The 14,859-nt window shown below is 41.5% G+C and overlaps 1 protein-coding gene and 1 long non-coding RNA gene across 5 annotated transcripts in view; one reads left to right on the forward strand and one right to left on the reverse strand.

The window, feature by feature from the left end:
• Positions 1–14,859, forward strand: part of LOC106734216 (uncharacterized) — a 48,633-nt gene that overhangs the window by 25,244 nt on the left and 8,530 nt on the right. For both annotated transcript variants that reach the window (XR_003548376.1, XR_001369924.2), the window contains 3 exons: positions 626–1,014; positions 8,043–8,158; positions 8,770–8,943. This is a non-coding gene — a long non-coding RNA (uncharacterized LOC106734216). The remainder of the gene's footprint in view (positions 1–625; positions 1,015–8,042; positions 8,159–8,769; positions 8,944–14,859) is intronic.
• TXNDC8 (thioredoxin domain containing 8) overlaps positions 12,581–14,859 on the reverse strand; it is a 32,269-nt gene continuing 29,990 nt past the window's right edge. For 2 of the 3 annotated variants that reach the window (XM_014585397.1, XM_006142800.2), the window contains 2 exons: positions 14,259–14,324; positions 12,581–12,681 (listed from right to left, as the gene is read on the reverse strand). In XM_014585397.1, the coding sequence (XP_014440883.1) occupies positions 12,619–12,681; positions 14,259–14,324 (129 nt within the window). In that variant the 3' untranslated portion in view covers positions 12,581–12,618. The remainder of the gene's footprint in view (positions 12,682–14,258; positions 14,325–14,859) is intronic. The other variant, XM_014585398.1, reaches the window with a different exon arrangement.

A 14,859-nucleotide genomic window follows, 5' to 3' on the forward strand; every position in this document is an offset into this window, starting at 1 on the left:
AATCCCTTTTCCTCCTTTCTCCTCTCGGGATCTTGAGCACGCATGCACACACGCCTGGCATGAGTTTAAGCCACCGGGTCCGGGACTCGAACCGCGGTCGACTACGTGGGAGTCCAGCGACATAGCCATTATGCTAACTGCTGGTCCTGAGGCTGCATATTCTTACCTGGTGGCAAATCCCCTTTCCAGCTAGCCTTTCCAGTATTGATGGAGAAGTTTTCTGGAGAAAAGTTTCACCGTGTTCAGTAAGAATCAAACTCACCCCGGGGAGCAGCAGCTGTATAGAAGTACAGTGCTCACATATCCCTTGATGGCTCTTTCCTTAGCCGCCCTTCTCTGAGCTCTCCTTCACATCCCCTTTTTCTTAAAAGCCCTGATAAGGAATAGCAAAGTGAACACTTCCTTTTAAGAGAACACCTCATGTGGAAATCCTAGATGCTACACCCAGATTTTTAGACATATCCTGGAGAGAGAAATGTGTTAGCAAAGATAATAGGGGCCCAAGTGTGGCACCAATTAAAGGGTTAACCGAGGCAATAGATTGTGCTTTCATGGCAAGAATCTTTGTCATGTTAGTTTATCATGCTGTTTGTTTGGTTCACATTTGGGCTCCACTATTTACCAGGAGCTGTGTGACCTTGGGCAAGGTATTTCATCTCTGAACTTCTGTGTCTATACAAGGAGAATGGTATTACTGATCTCATCGAATTGCATGTGAATTAAATGAGATACTACGGTAAGGTGTGTGTATGTCCTTTTCGGGGAAGAGAAAGCTACCAGGTAGTATACAGGTAAGTAGAATTGCATCCGTTATGAAAGGGATTTGTAGTGACTTCATGTTCTGGGGGAGCCCCAAGTCTGAAAGGACTTACCCAGAATACTTACTAATTCCAAGAAACACACCCGGAGATCCAGGAGAAGACCTGAGTTTACTCACACTGGGGAGACCATGTTCTGGTGATGACTGGGAGGACAATGGTTCCTGCTTCCAGGAGCATAGCTCGGGTTTATATGGTAAGAGCAAAGCATTCACAAATTAATTTAAGACCAATGCAGATTCCTGTTCCCAAGATAGGGGCCTGGTTTGTATATACATTGCTTGAAGTTAATTTTCAAGTAAAGGGTAGCTTATCGAGGAGCAGAATCAGTAGAGTCTGTTTAGGGGTCAGTGCCCCTAGTCTCGTGATGTTGCTGTGGGAGGTCTGGAATAGTCCCTGTAGACCAATCCCATGAGGTGAAGATATAGTCACAAGATGCTCAGAAGGCCCAGCTAGGCCTGCAGCTGGGTCTCCTGTAGATAAGGTGAGGAGGGAGAGAGGAGGAAAGCTCAATGGGTGGAGCTCACTCTCACTTTCATATACAGAAGAGATGGAGAGGAAAAGCAAGATAGGAGGGGAGAGAGGACAATAGGAATATGAGAACTTTTCACTTGCTTGCTCAGCTTGTTGCTGGGGAGACTTAATCCATTGGGAGGACTCTACTCAGGGTGTGAGAGTCCTTAGTTTGCACAGGAAAGAATTCAAGATGAGCCTTTGAGGGAGAGTGAAAGCAATTTTTGTTTGTTTTTTTAAGAGACATTTTTGCTATAGGGTAAATGTGCTTAGCAGAGAGACTGAAAGCAAGAAATCACACCCTCCCCCCCCCCGGGGGTGGGAGGGCAATGGTCACACTGCAATCCCTTCTCTTCAATCTCCTCTCGGGATTTTGGGCACACATGCATACATGCCTGATGTGAGTTTTAAGCCACTGGGTCTGACCGGGACCATGGTCGGCTATGTGGGAGTCCAGTGACATAACCATTCCACCATCTGTTGGTCTCATGAATGCAGTTGTATTACAGAAAGTGTAGAATGGACTACTACAGAGGTGAACCAACCCTGTGAGAGGAGATGGGTGAACAGTTTTCTTCCTTCCTCTGAGAGGAAGGGGAGAACTGTTATCCCAAAGGAAAGATAGAAAGGCTATCTCCCAAAATGGGCCAGCACCAAATTTTGGTAGGTGTTTGGCTTGTATGGCTTAATGCCAGGCTAAGTAAATATGGTTTATTCATGTTTTTCTGAGAAAGGAGGTTAGGCAATGATCAGTCCAGGTGCCATCTTGGCTCCAATTGGTGCAGACCCAGTCTCTCAGTTACTTCTGTCAGGCTTTAGTGTTCTATTGTAGGTGTTTGGAATGTACCTTGCCTTGGTTCTTAAGCTGGGTACTATCTCATTGCACAGAACTAATTCTACGATTTTAGGTTAGTATTTATGGAACAATATGGCCCCAGACACAAGCTAACTATTACACCTGACCCCTCCATTGGGGAAATGATGATGTGTTCCACTGCTGATGACCAAAAATGACCACATGGACAGACCTCATTGGGACATGAGACTGATTTTTCTTTTAAGAGTTATTTTATTTAACTTTATTTATTGTTATTGTTATTATTTTCCAGTTTGATCAGACAGAGAGTGAGAGAGGGAAAGTCAGAAAGCAAGCCACCTGGTGAGGTCCAGGACTCGAATTGTGGTCAGCCAAGTGGGAGTCCAGCGCCTTTATCCACCATGCCACCTGCCAGTGCTGACCCGAGACTGATTTATACTTACGTGTGAACCTGACTTACGTCATTTTTTTACTTATCCACTATCTTTAGATTTTAGCCTCTGTAAGTAGCAACTCTATTAAAGATGACTTGCTAAAAACTCTTACTAGAAGAGTGTTTATAGGGGTTTTTCTAGCTGTTTAACTGGGATCCTTGAGTCTCATTTTTTTAAGATTTATTTATTTATTAAATTGTATTTATTCATCCATTTATTTTAATTTGACCAGAGAGTGACACAGAGAGAGAGAGAGAGAGAGAGAGAGAGAGAGAGAGAGAGAGAGAAAGAGAGAAATCCACAGGTCCAGGACTTGAACCACGGTTGGCCATGTGGGAGTGTCCAGCGCCTTAACCACCATGCCACCTGCTGGTCCCTCTTGAGTCTCCTTTTTAATCTAAGGGTTGCACAGTGTTTTTGTCACTACTCTTATTCTCATTCTTTTTTAAAGTTTATGTATTTCTTCCATGAGAGAGAGAGAGAGAGAGAGGAGAGAGAGACAAAGCTCCCCTTAACAGAGTCTTCCTGCTGTGACACTACCCCTAGCCTCAGCCAGCCAGGACCACAGGCACATACACACATGCACCCAGCATGCACCGGGAGGCCTCGGGACGTGAACTTGGTATACTCTCCATGTGACCTCAACATCATAGAGCAGTGAGTTGCTACTGTACCTCATTAATTATTTTTTAAGTGCTAATTTCATTTATTTTTAAAGTGTTAGAGGACACATGCACTTGCCAGAGAGAGAGAGAGAGAGACAGAGGCAGAGAGACAGAGAGAGTGACAACAAGCACATCCCTGAGGAGGTAGCCATACTGTAATCCTTTCCACCTCATTCTCCTTTTGGGATTTTGGGCACCACGCACATGCTCCTTATATATTTTTCCGACTGCTGGGTCCAGGACTCAAATTGCAGTCAGCCATGCAGTGGGGTATAGTTATGTTGTTGATTTTTAAAGTTTATTTTATTCATGATAGTTAAGTGAGAGAGAAAGAGAGACAGAGAACTACCCTCAACAGGGTGTCATCATGCTGCAATCCCCTTTCTCCTGTACTCAAGCTTGCAGCTCGTCAGGACCCCCGGGAAGCACGTACTGGCCTCGTCTGTGCTTTCTGGTGCTTTAATCAGTCTTCTGGTCTGCTTTACCAGTGCTCAAATGTGAATACGTGTCAGAATCATCCGGATTTCATTCTGTACCTCCTCCCCTCAATAGCCTCTGACTAAGGGTATCTGGAGTGGGGTCAGAAAAGTGTATTTCTAGCATGTTTCCAAGTGATTTTGATGCTTTGACCCCAGACCCTTCCTCTGAGAATCCCTGTACTAGGTCATCCCTGATGGAGATGAGGCCTTATTTATAATGGTTTTCAAGCTTGACTCATCAGAACCCGCAATCAAAAACATATTTTATATTGTGCCCTTAGTAAAAACCTATCTATAAAACTAAACAAGTTTTATGAAATAGTTACTGTTACTCCAGTAAAAGCACTCTGATATTCTTTGTTTCATTTTAAGAAAATCCTTTCCCATTCCTTGTATCCAATGGGTCTTTGTTTGGGTCACGACTTAGCTAGAAAATACTGTTAGTGTTTGATAAATAAAAATTGCATTGGTAGAAATGTACAACTCAGCATTAGATAACAAGATCAAAATTAAGTTACATCTCTTTCTCTTTTTCTATTACAATAGAAAGGCCCTTACTAAAAGCATGACCCTTTCTACTTTCGGGCAAGTAGAAATCCCCTCTAGTCCTCGACAGCTGAAAGTGAGTTGGAGCCACCTTTGGTTTCCAGGGAATTCTCTTGGCTTCTGATGCATAGCCTGTGTTATTGTTAAAATGGGAGGCGGGACTGAAATAATAATGAAAACTGAACATCTGCCTGCTCTGACATGTAGAGAGACGCCACAGAATGTAAAATGCCTGAGGCTGCCAGAGCCATTCCTTCTGACATCTGCCACATCCGGGCATGGGATTCATTCTCCTCCCTGTTCCTTCTCTCTGAAGACATTCGTAGGCTGCTCTTTGCAGAGGGCCAGGCACTCATGAGAGCCGGCGTTGGTGTACAGGTGGTCCTTGACTTCCCCTTGTTAAATTTGCACATGCTGCAAACGTTAAACCTTCACACACACAACTGGACTTTCCCATCATTACTGGCTGCCTTATAGTTTTCCAGCCATTTTCCCTGCAGTGGCCTGTGCTCTGAAAGGGTGAGGCTTTGGCCAAGGTACCAGGCATATCCACTCACCTGTACTGGTGCCAGTGCTGGACTAGACCCAAGGGCCTCATTCTGGTCCACCGCTCCCTGGTTACAGTCTCTTTTCCATAATCTGACTTGGTGGAGCTAGCTAGCTCCAGGCTTTTATCCCAGGCGTGGAAATACTGTCTGGTCTAGACTCTGTGCCTTACTCAGATATCCCCTGGGCGGTGTAGAATGCGTGTGTGGAGAAGGTGTGTGGTCAGGCTAAACTCTGTAACTTGGATTATGATTTCTAAGTGAGTACTGCATGTTCTCTAGTGTCCAGCACACACTTTTTTTTCTTTTTTTTTTTGTTTTTTTCTGCTTCCTCTCAAAAGTGTCAGGCAGGTCCTACTTCCTTTAGTTGGACTAACCGTTATCTGAGGACAACAGCACCCCTGAGGACTCAAGCACCCATCATGTTTGGATTTATAAAAAATTTGCAGAGATGGTAGTGAGAGTTCCCATATGCCACTTATCCAGTCTCCCAATGCTAATATAGTATATTACTGTGGTATATTATTCAACACTTTGAAACCAACAGTGGTGTGTTACCATGGACTAAACTCCAGAATTTATTTGGATTTTGCAAGTGTTTCCACTAATATCTTTTTTTAAATTTTCTGCTCCAGACTTCAATTTAGAATACCACATTGCATTTATTATTTTTCAGTTTTTATTTTTTTTTCCATGTCGCATTTAGTTGTCACGTTGCTGGGGTCTCCTCTGGTCTGTGCATTGGGTTGGATGCCAGGGAATTAGAGGTGAGTGAGGAGGCATGCTCTCACTCTCTGGGAGTGTCTCCATCTAAACCTCCTAAAGGTACGAACAGGCAGTGCAAGGTTGACACAGACCAAGAGGGTCTTTGTTCAGCTGTTCCTTCTTTCTCAATTCTTCTTCCTTAGTTAGAATTTGGGTAATTCCCTCACCTCCTTGAAATATTTGCTTAAATCTTACCTTCCCACTCAAGCAATTGGTATCTCATTATCCTATACATTTCATCTTCATAGTTCTTATCCTCTTTTTTAAAAGAATTACTTATTTAGTTTTATTTATTATTATTATTTTAAATTTTGAGTCCCACCAGGTCTGGGACTCAAACTGCAGTTGGCCATGTGGGAGTCCAGTGCCTAACCACCATACCACCTGCTAGTCCCCATTTCTCATTCTCTTATCCCATTTTGTTTAAAAATATTTTAATACTTATCACCTTTCATTTAATATTTTATATTATGTGATATTATATTAATTATTTTCTGGCTTTACTAGAAGATAAAGTTCCTTTAGATAAAGGGATTTTGTCTTTCTCTCACTTTTTTATTTTTAATCACTAATACATACTAAGAGTCTTGGCCCATGTCTAGTACGTAATAGGTATTAAATATATATTTGTTGAAGTAATAAATGAATCAAAACTTACCTTTTATCAGTACAGTGTCTCCAAGAACTCGCTCTTTGTTCTTTAAGCAAAACTGTTAAACTGTTAAGAATAATTTCTCCTCTATAGGAGGCAGGAATCAGGAGAGACTGGAGGGAGTAGGAGAATTTTTAGAGAAAGAAAGCGTTTCTTGAATGACCCAGTGCAGAGGGCTGCGTATGAGAGAACCACGATGGTTCTCAAACGAGAAAATGAAGCTGCACAGCATTTTGCTGTTGAGATATGTGAGAACGAAACATTTTATCTCACGGAAGGGCAGTGCAACTGAAGGTACCGAAATTCTTATAAATCTAGAATAGACGAAGGACATTTCAAAGCATCAGGATCTTGGTGTGGCTGACCTTGTGCATTATTTATCGGGTTGTCAGAAAAGTCAGGACACATTTGCTACATTTTTCTCTGCAAAAAAAATGCATCATGACTTTTCTGGCAACCCAGTAGTTCTCTGGTCGAGGCATGTATCATGACTTGAGTGACCAAGATTGTTTTCCTTCCTAAAAGTACATAAAACGAAGGTATATCTTAAAATAGATAGCATCTCAGATTCATTGGCTTAAAAGATGTGGAAAGGCAAAATTATTATTAGATTTGATACCTTATTTTTATTTATTTATTTATTTTAGAGCTTTTTGCTATAGGGTGCGTGTGCTCACCAGAAAGATAGAGAGGAACGGAGAGACAGAAAACGAGAAATCAGCCCCTGGGGGGATGGCCACGCCACAGTCCCTTCTTCTCTGTTCTCCTCTCAGGATCTTGGGTACATACTCACATGCACCTGGCATGAGTTTAAGCCACCGGGTCCAGGACTTGAACCGCAGTCAACTATGTGAGAGTCCAGTGACATAGCCATTATGCCACCTGCTGGTCCCAATTTGATTCCTTATTAAACAGGAACCTGATCCACCTGGTTATGCCATAGACTTACAGATACTTAATGCCTGGCCTATATAGACATGTGTAAAGAGGGCAGAGAGGTTCTCTCATCCCTCAGAGATTTTTGAACAGAAATTTGTGAAATTTCTCAATAGCAAGCTCTAAGGTCAGAGTGGGTGGACTGCAGGAATTTTATTATTCATAATACATATGTGGTAGTCCAGCGATGTAACCATTAGTCCTGGTCCCATGATTTTTAAGTCAGTACTGCAAGTTCCACTTTATGGTTAGTTGTGCTGTCATCTGAGGACAATAGCCAGATGGTGAGTCCACACCACTCAGTGTTTCTCACTCAGCAGTGGGGTCTGAAGACTGGGCTGGGCTTTCTCAGAATATACTGAGGAGGGTGCTTTGTCCCTTCGACATGTGGGGCTGAATGGGAACCCCATAAGATGTGGGGGTGTGGCACAGAGAGCCCTTTCTCTGAACTCAAGCATCCCTCCTTAAAATGGAATCACAGGTTGGTCCACACTAGAGATGTATTTATGAGATGGTCTTTTAGTATAGCTTAACCCAGTTTCTTCATCTAGTGTTAGACAATCAAGCTTGCAGAGGTTGACATACCTCAAACAACATAGCTGCAGTTAGACTGAAGAGACTTGTGGCCCCAAGTCAAGCATCCTTTCTAACATTAAGTGTTACTGTACTAACTTTTGCTCCTATGAAATATATTTTAAGCCTTTGGAGGGCTTAATGAGATTAATTGCTTCTTTTGTTTTCCCTCAAATTCTAGCCACTTTGGACACTGCCACTATGCTACCCCTACTCCTTTTCCTGTCACTGTGCTTTGCCTGGTCATATCAGCCTTTCCTTCCCTTGGATATCTAACAGACTGCTCCTTTGCCTTTAAGGCCAGCCCACGGTCAGCTCTTCTCAGAAGCAACTGAAGCCCAACCCCATCCCCTGCTCAAGCTCCAAGTGAACCAGTCACCCTCTCAACAGTTTTTCCACATCACTTAGCCTTTAGGTAAATACTGATTACAGCACCACTCACTGTAATTCCTTCTGCTTTGTTTGCCTATCTCCTTCTCCCCTGCTGAAGTGTGAGCACCTCAAGGACATAGGGTGGGCCTACTGTTGGCATAAAACCACTCCTCCATAATGACCGTTGGATGACCGAGTAAACGGCAGAATTAGATGATAGTAAGAAAGGCTCTGGGGAAATTAAACATAAAATGTATGTTGGGTGGTGATAGTTGAAACTGGAGAAAGAGGAGGAAGAAATACTGGGTAAGGAAACACCAAAACTGGAAGTAGGGAAGGTCTCAAACTTAATCTTGACTTAACTCATACTTTTACCAAGACTAGCCTTGAGTGTACCCCATAAAAATGAAAGGGTGAGCGGTTTCACATTTAGACTGAAATTTGAAGTTCTAGGGGGATAAATGTGGACAATAAACCAGAGGGTATATATATATATATATTTTTTTTTTTCTTAGCATGTCAAAGATGTGTTCATTGGAGACGAGAGAGCTAACTAACAAGATTTTGCTGTGATTAAATAATGTTCTTGTCTATACTGGGAGGAAATGAGGCAGTGGATCTGGGTGCGTGTTTTTCTTTGAATTTTCTCTCCAGTGCAGAGTTTAAAAGGTGAGAGGCCTGTGCTTGGGTGCCAGCAAGTTGGGGGAAGATATCATTGAGATGCACAATGCACGTGGAAGGAAGTCAGAAGTTCTTGGGAAACACGGTGGACTCTCATCAGTGAATATGGCACAACACCCTCGCCACACACAACTACACAGAACTGTGGTATGTTTATCCTTTATAAAAAGAATTAATTATTGTTATTATTTAATTTGCTATAGGACATGTGTGCTCACCAGAAAGAGACAGAGAGGGAAAATGAGAAAGCAAGCTACCAGGTTTGGGACTCAAACTTCTGTCTGCCATAATCAACCTATGTTATAGTTTTTTTTCAGTCAACCTGCTGTTATAGTTTTCCTATGGAAGTTGAAAAAGAGGTCCCAAAGAGTTTTTTCTTTTCTTTTTTTCTTTTTTGTAAATGTTTGTTTGTTTGTTTATTGTTATTTTCAAGCCACCAGGTCTGTAACCTGAACTGTAGTCAGCCATGTGGGAATCCAACTCCTTAACCACCATATCACCTGCTGACCCCAGCCCCAAAGAACTTTAACTGATATTTCATGTGGGATTGGAGACAGATTGGCCTAAGCATGCATTCTGGCACCCTCACTTTCTTTGTGGTCTTGGACAAGTCAATCTCTTATCTATAATTTGGTAGTAGTAAGAACATCTCAGAATGTTCTGAGGGTAAAAGATGATTCAGTTAGATTATGGTACAAACAACTGGTAAACTGTAGTTATAGTATAGAAACTTGGGCATTAAATCTTGGAAGTTCAAATTGAGATAGTTATTATAAATTTCTTTACATGATTCATTAAAATGAGGGCACAAGGGCCGAGCAGGTGACATAATGGTTAAGGTGCTAGACTCCCAGATGGCCATCTATAGTTCAAGTACAGGATCTGGTGCCTTGAAAATTATGCCAGTTGGCCATGTCAGATTCAGCAGCCTTAATACCACACCACGGGCTGGCTCAAGCCCAAAGAATTCTAATAAAACACATGAATCCTGTGCTTTGCCAAAATCTCATTCATTAAATGGGCAAGTCTTGAGGATGTTGGATCAAATGAATAAGCTGAGTCCAGAAAGAAAAACACCACATGTTTTCCCTCATATGTGGAAATCTAAAAAAGAAAATAAAATGACCTTATAGAGGTAAAGAGATGAAAAATGACTGCTAGAGCTTGGGAAGGATGGAATAAGACAATGCTGATTAACGGAAACAAAATTGCAGAGAGATAAGAGGAACCACTTTTAGTGTTAGATAATACAGTGGGGATGGGACCAGCAGGTAGTATGGTGGATAAGGTGCTGGACAGTCCCACATGGCCAACCACAGTTCAAGTCCCAGACCTGGTGGCTTGCTTTCTCACTTTCTCTCTCTCTCTCTGGCTGATCAAACTGGAAAATAGTAATAATAAGTAAAGTTAAATAAAATAATTCTTAAAAAAAACATATAGTGTGGAAAATACAGCTGGCAACAACTTGTTGTGTATCTCACAGTAACTAAAAGGGAGGTTTTGACTGTTTCCCAAACAGTAATAATGACAAAGAGTTGGGATGATGTGCTAATTATCCTGATTAAATCATAGTAATGTGTATTCACATACTGAAAACTCACATTGTGCCCCACAAAATTATACAATCATTAATATTAATAAAATATTTTTTATTTTAATTTTTTATTTTTTTATACCTTCAATCATATTTAACTTACAAAGTGAACATTTCAATATGTGAACGTTTCTCCCCAATCTAGTTGATCAAAATATCAACAGATAACCTCACTACCTCCCCATCCTCTCAATGCTCTATCTCTGTATCCCTCCTCCAAATGTCCTTCCCCAGGCCCCACTTCTCCACACATACCACATCTGGCAATCACACCCATCTCTTATGTTTGTACACCCTTTAGTCAGTAAGTTTCAGTAATAGAGTGCAGACACTCGGTATATATTAAGTGGGGACATACAATGTCTCTCCTTCATAGCCTGGCTTGCTTCACTCAGCAGTAAATCTTCCATATTCTTCAGCCAGGGTTTTTTTTTTATGGCTGAATAGTATTCCATAGAGTATATGTGCCACAGTTTTTCAATCCATTCATCCATATGGGGGCATTTGGGTTGCTTCCATGTCTTAGCAATTGTGAATAGTGCTGCAATAAACATCAATGTGCAAGCACTTTTCCAATGAAGAATTCTTCTGTCCTTTGGGTAGATACCAAGGAATGGGATTGCTGGATCAAATGGTAGTTCTATTTGTAGATTTTTGAGGAATCTCCAAATTGTTCTCCACAGTGGCTGGATTAATTTACATTCCCACCAGCAGTGTAAGAGTTCCCCTTTTACCTCCTCCCACCAACACTTTATCATTTTTTGTTTTTTTTAATCTTAGTCATTCTGACTGGGGTTAGGTGGGATCTCATTGTTGTTTTGACCTGCATTTCCCTTACACTGAGGGATGTTGAGCATTTTTTCATATGCCTTTTGGCTATTCGTATGTCATCTTTAGAGAGTGGTTTTTTCAACTCATTCTCCCAAGAAAAATATTTTTAAAAAATCCCAGCCATTTATGGCTAGGGAAAGTCATTTCTGCTCTATGATGTGAAGGCCCAATGTTCATCTGGTGATCCCCATAGTAGGAAGAGTGAATATTAGAAGAAGCCATCCTCTCTGGTCTCTAAATGTCTGAGATATGTCAGGTTTTCTTTTTCTTTCTTTTCTTTTCTTTTTCTTTTCTTTTCTTTTTTTTTTTTTTTTTTTTTTTGGGGGTTTTTTTTTTTGGGCTTGTGTCGACAGAGAGACAGAGAGACAGAAAGCGAGAAATCGCCCCCCAGGGGGGATGGCCACACCACAATCCCTTCTCCTCCATTCTTTTCCTGGGATCTTGGGCACATACACACACATGCCTGACGTGAGTTTAAGCCACCAGGTCTGGGACTTGAACTGTGGTCGACTACATGGGAGTTCAGCGACATAGCCATTATGCTAACGGCTGATCCCAATATGTCAGGTTTTTTAAAAAGACATTATAGGGTGGCTCCATGGCCTAGTGCTAAGGGAGCTGTGTCCCACATGGCCAACCATGTGGTTCCAATCCTAGCCCTGGTGGCCGGAAAAACACAGAGTGCATATACATGCATGCTCCAAATCCCTCCAGGATGGATAAGTGGAAAAGCGATTGTGGTGTGATCATGCCCCATTGGGAGGTGCTTTCTCCCTCTCTCTTTCTGTCTCTCTGATGCGAATGTGTATCCTCTGGCAACAAAACAAAACAAAACAAAAACGCCAAACATTACAGGTTCTAAAAGGGCTTTCTAATTTTTGTTTTTGTGGGATTAAAAAAAAATTTGTATAAGAGAATTTTAGAAAAATTCTAAAATTTCAAATATAAGGTGATGAAATGGGGAAGAATGTTAGACCACCAACAGTGGCTCTATTGGGGAGGGGCTTACATATATTTGGAGTATACTACAGCAGAGAAAAAATTTAATTGTATTTTGATTTCTATAAAGAATTATGTCTTTGGCAATCTCTGGAAAATCTTGATGACTTGATGTGTCTTAGCTGTGCAGAACCTCTGTTATGAAGGCCTTAAAAATATTGCCCAAGGACTGTGCCCATAGCACATAGGAAAAATAAGTTGGAGGAAAGGAAGTAACACAATCTCGGATATCACAACAGTCTGAAGCAATTTTGCAGTGAGATCGCAATATGGTATCCAACTAGTAAAGCAGTAAGAGTGAGATCCATATAATACCACACCATTTGCTCAAAATAAAAACACAGACACATTAGTTGTTGCCTGTTAAAATGTCACCAGTGTATTATGTTTTGTTCAGCTTACATTAGCTCTTGAATCTTCATTTCCAACATGTTAGCGTCAGCACCACAAAGTTCAAAAATCTGTTCACAAATACACAAAGGTTAAGCATTTATTGGTTCAAGTATTACAAAGATGATGAGGTTTTGAGGCATTCTGTTTCTGATTATAAAATGACCTTTTCTCACTTCTGTCATTGGCAAGACACTTTAAATATGAATACATGAAATATTTTTTATTTTTAATTGTCCAAGAGTGTATGTACTCATCATAGGAATGGGGTGGGGGAAAGGGGAGAAAATACCCCCAATGGGAAGTGGTCACGCTACAATCCCTTCTCTATTCCTTTATCCTGTTGGAATTTGGGGCACACACGCACCCATGCCTGGCATGGTTTTCAAGCCTCTGGGGTTTGGATTCAAAGCAGTCATCTGTATAGGATCTGGTACCCTTAACCACTAGGCTACCGGGCTGGCCCCACATTAAACATATTAAATGCATGATACCTTAATATTGATCACAAGTTGTTTATGCTAATGTTTTGTGAGGTCTCTATAATTCTTCATAATATTACTCTGATCTAAAGTCTAAAACATACTGGTTGTGGAAATGAAGAAACCCAATCATTGAAACTTTTCAGAGCTTTCATATAATGATATTGAGGATCTGTTATACACATGATCTTTAAAATCAAATGGCTTGTGATTTTCCATAGCTACTTCCAAATACATGGAGAACTAGATATATACATACACACATACATACATACATACATACATACAGAGAGAGAGCGAGAGAGAGAGAAAGAGAAAGCACCCTGCAGTGGAACTTGGACATACCACAATCCCTTCCCCTCTATTTCTTCTTCCCATAAGGAAAATATGTCAGGCATGCTTTTGTAAACTGCCATGGCTCCCTTAACTACTATGCTATGATCTTTTGCTGTTGTCTTATATTTTTTTAAGTTTTATTTATTTATTTTGAGAGATTCTTGCTATAGGGTGCGTGCACTTGCCAGAGAGATAGAGAGAGACAGAGAGGCAGAAAGTGAGGAATCACCCCCGCCCCCCCCAGGAGGGAGGGCCATGCTGCAATCCCTTCTCCTCCATTCTCTTCTCAGGATCTTGGGTATGCGTGCACACGTGCTTGGCATGAGTTTTAAGCCACTGGGTCCGGGACTCGAACCTCAGCTGACTACACAGGAGTCCAGCAATGTAACCATTATGACATCTGGTGGCCCCATTATTTTTTAAATTGGAATACTTTTTTTTTTTTTGTAGTGTATGAAGCAATGGTGCATCTTTCAGTAAATATCTATGTTTGACGAAATATGGAGGTCAAAGACCCTCATTTTTCATGATTACTTCAGTACTAATGGTATTAACTAGTTGGAGAGAAGGAAGAATGTGTAAACTCAGGCTAGGATTGAGCAAAGACTTGATTTTCCAGTAAGGTCAGTTTCAGCAGCCAGGAATGGTGTTAGGACTTTGAGAGCAGCGGTTAGAGAAGCCAGGAACTAACTTCAGTGCTCAGCGTCTTGCAGAGAAGAAACTATCTCCACTTCTGATACTCCAGACAGCAACATTCCGAGTGCCGTCCTACTCTTTTCTGGAAAAATAAACCCCAGATTTGTGACTCCATCTGATCCCATTTCACTTACCCTCTGGCTCACGAATCCACTTCTATAACAGCAAATTGTTCTTTTGATTCTTGAGAATAGGGTTACCTAAGTATGGGTGCAGAATTTCATGATTTATCTGAGTTGCCTAGTTTGTAACCATCTCCCCTAGAAATAGTTCTCTGGGCCTTGACCAGGGGAGAAAGGTGTCAGAAAGGAGCTGCAAAAGCTTCTCTGTTCTCAGAGTCAGGTGGCAGCTGAATGGTGGCTCTGGGGCCTGAAAGGAATTTCATAATTATCTGGGAAATCTGAGGCCAGAGCAGGTACCAAGACAAGAATTCCTTCACGCCTATGGTGGAAATATAGGCTGGGCTTGGAGGCCGGCATGACCAGACTAGACAGGACCAAGAAAATGCTGTGCTTAGCAAAGTGGCTCGATCGCTGAGTCTGTTGCCAGTAAGCTAAGGTGAAGCACCAGAAGCCTTAGCATGTTCCATGCTCCAGAAGGCTAGAGTCTGGGAGAGAAGGGTTTCCTTTTCACTTGTAAGCACATGGTCTTCCTAGACAGTTCAATACAATCTTAAAGGAAATGTTCCTCTCTCTCTAACCAGTGCAGGGATGGAATGCAGAACATGAAAGAGTG

The sequence above is a fragment of the Tupaia chinensis genome, unplaced genomic scaffold (genome assembly GCF_000334495.1).
Source record: "Tupaia chinensis unplaced genomic scaffold, TupChi_1.0 Scaffold000081_1, whole genome shotgun sequence".
In the NCBI taxonomy this organism is placed as follows: Eukaryota; Metazoa; Chordata; class Mammalia; order Scandentia; family Tupaiidae; genus Tupaia; species Tupaia belangeri.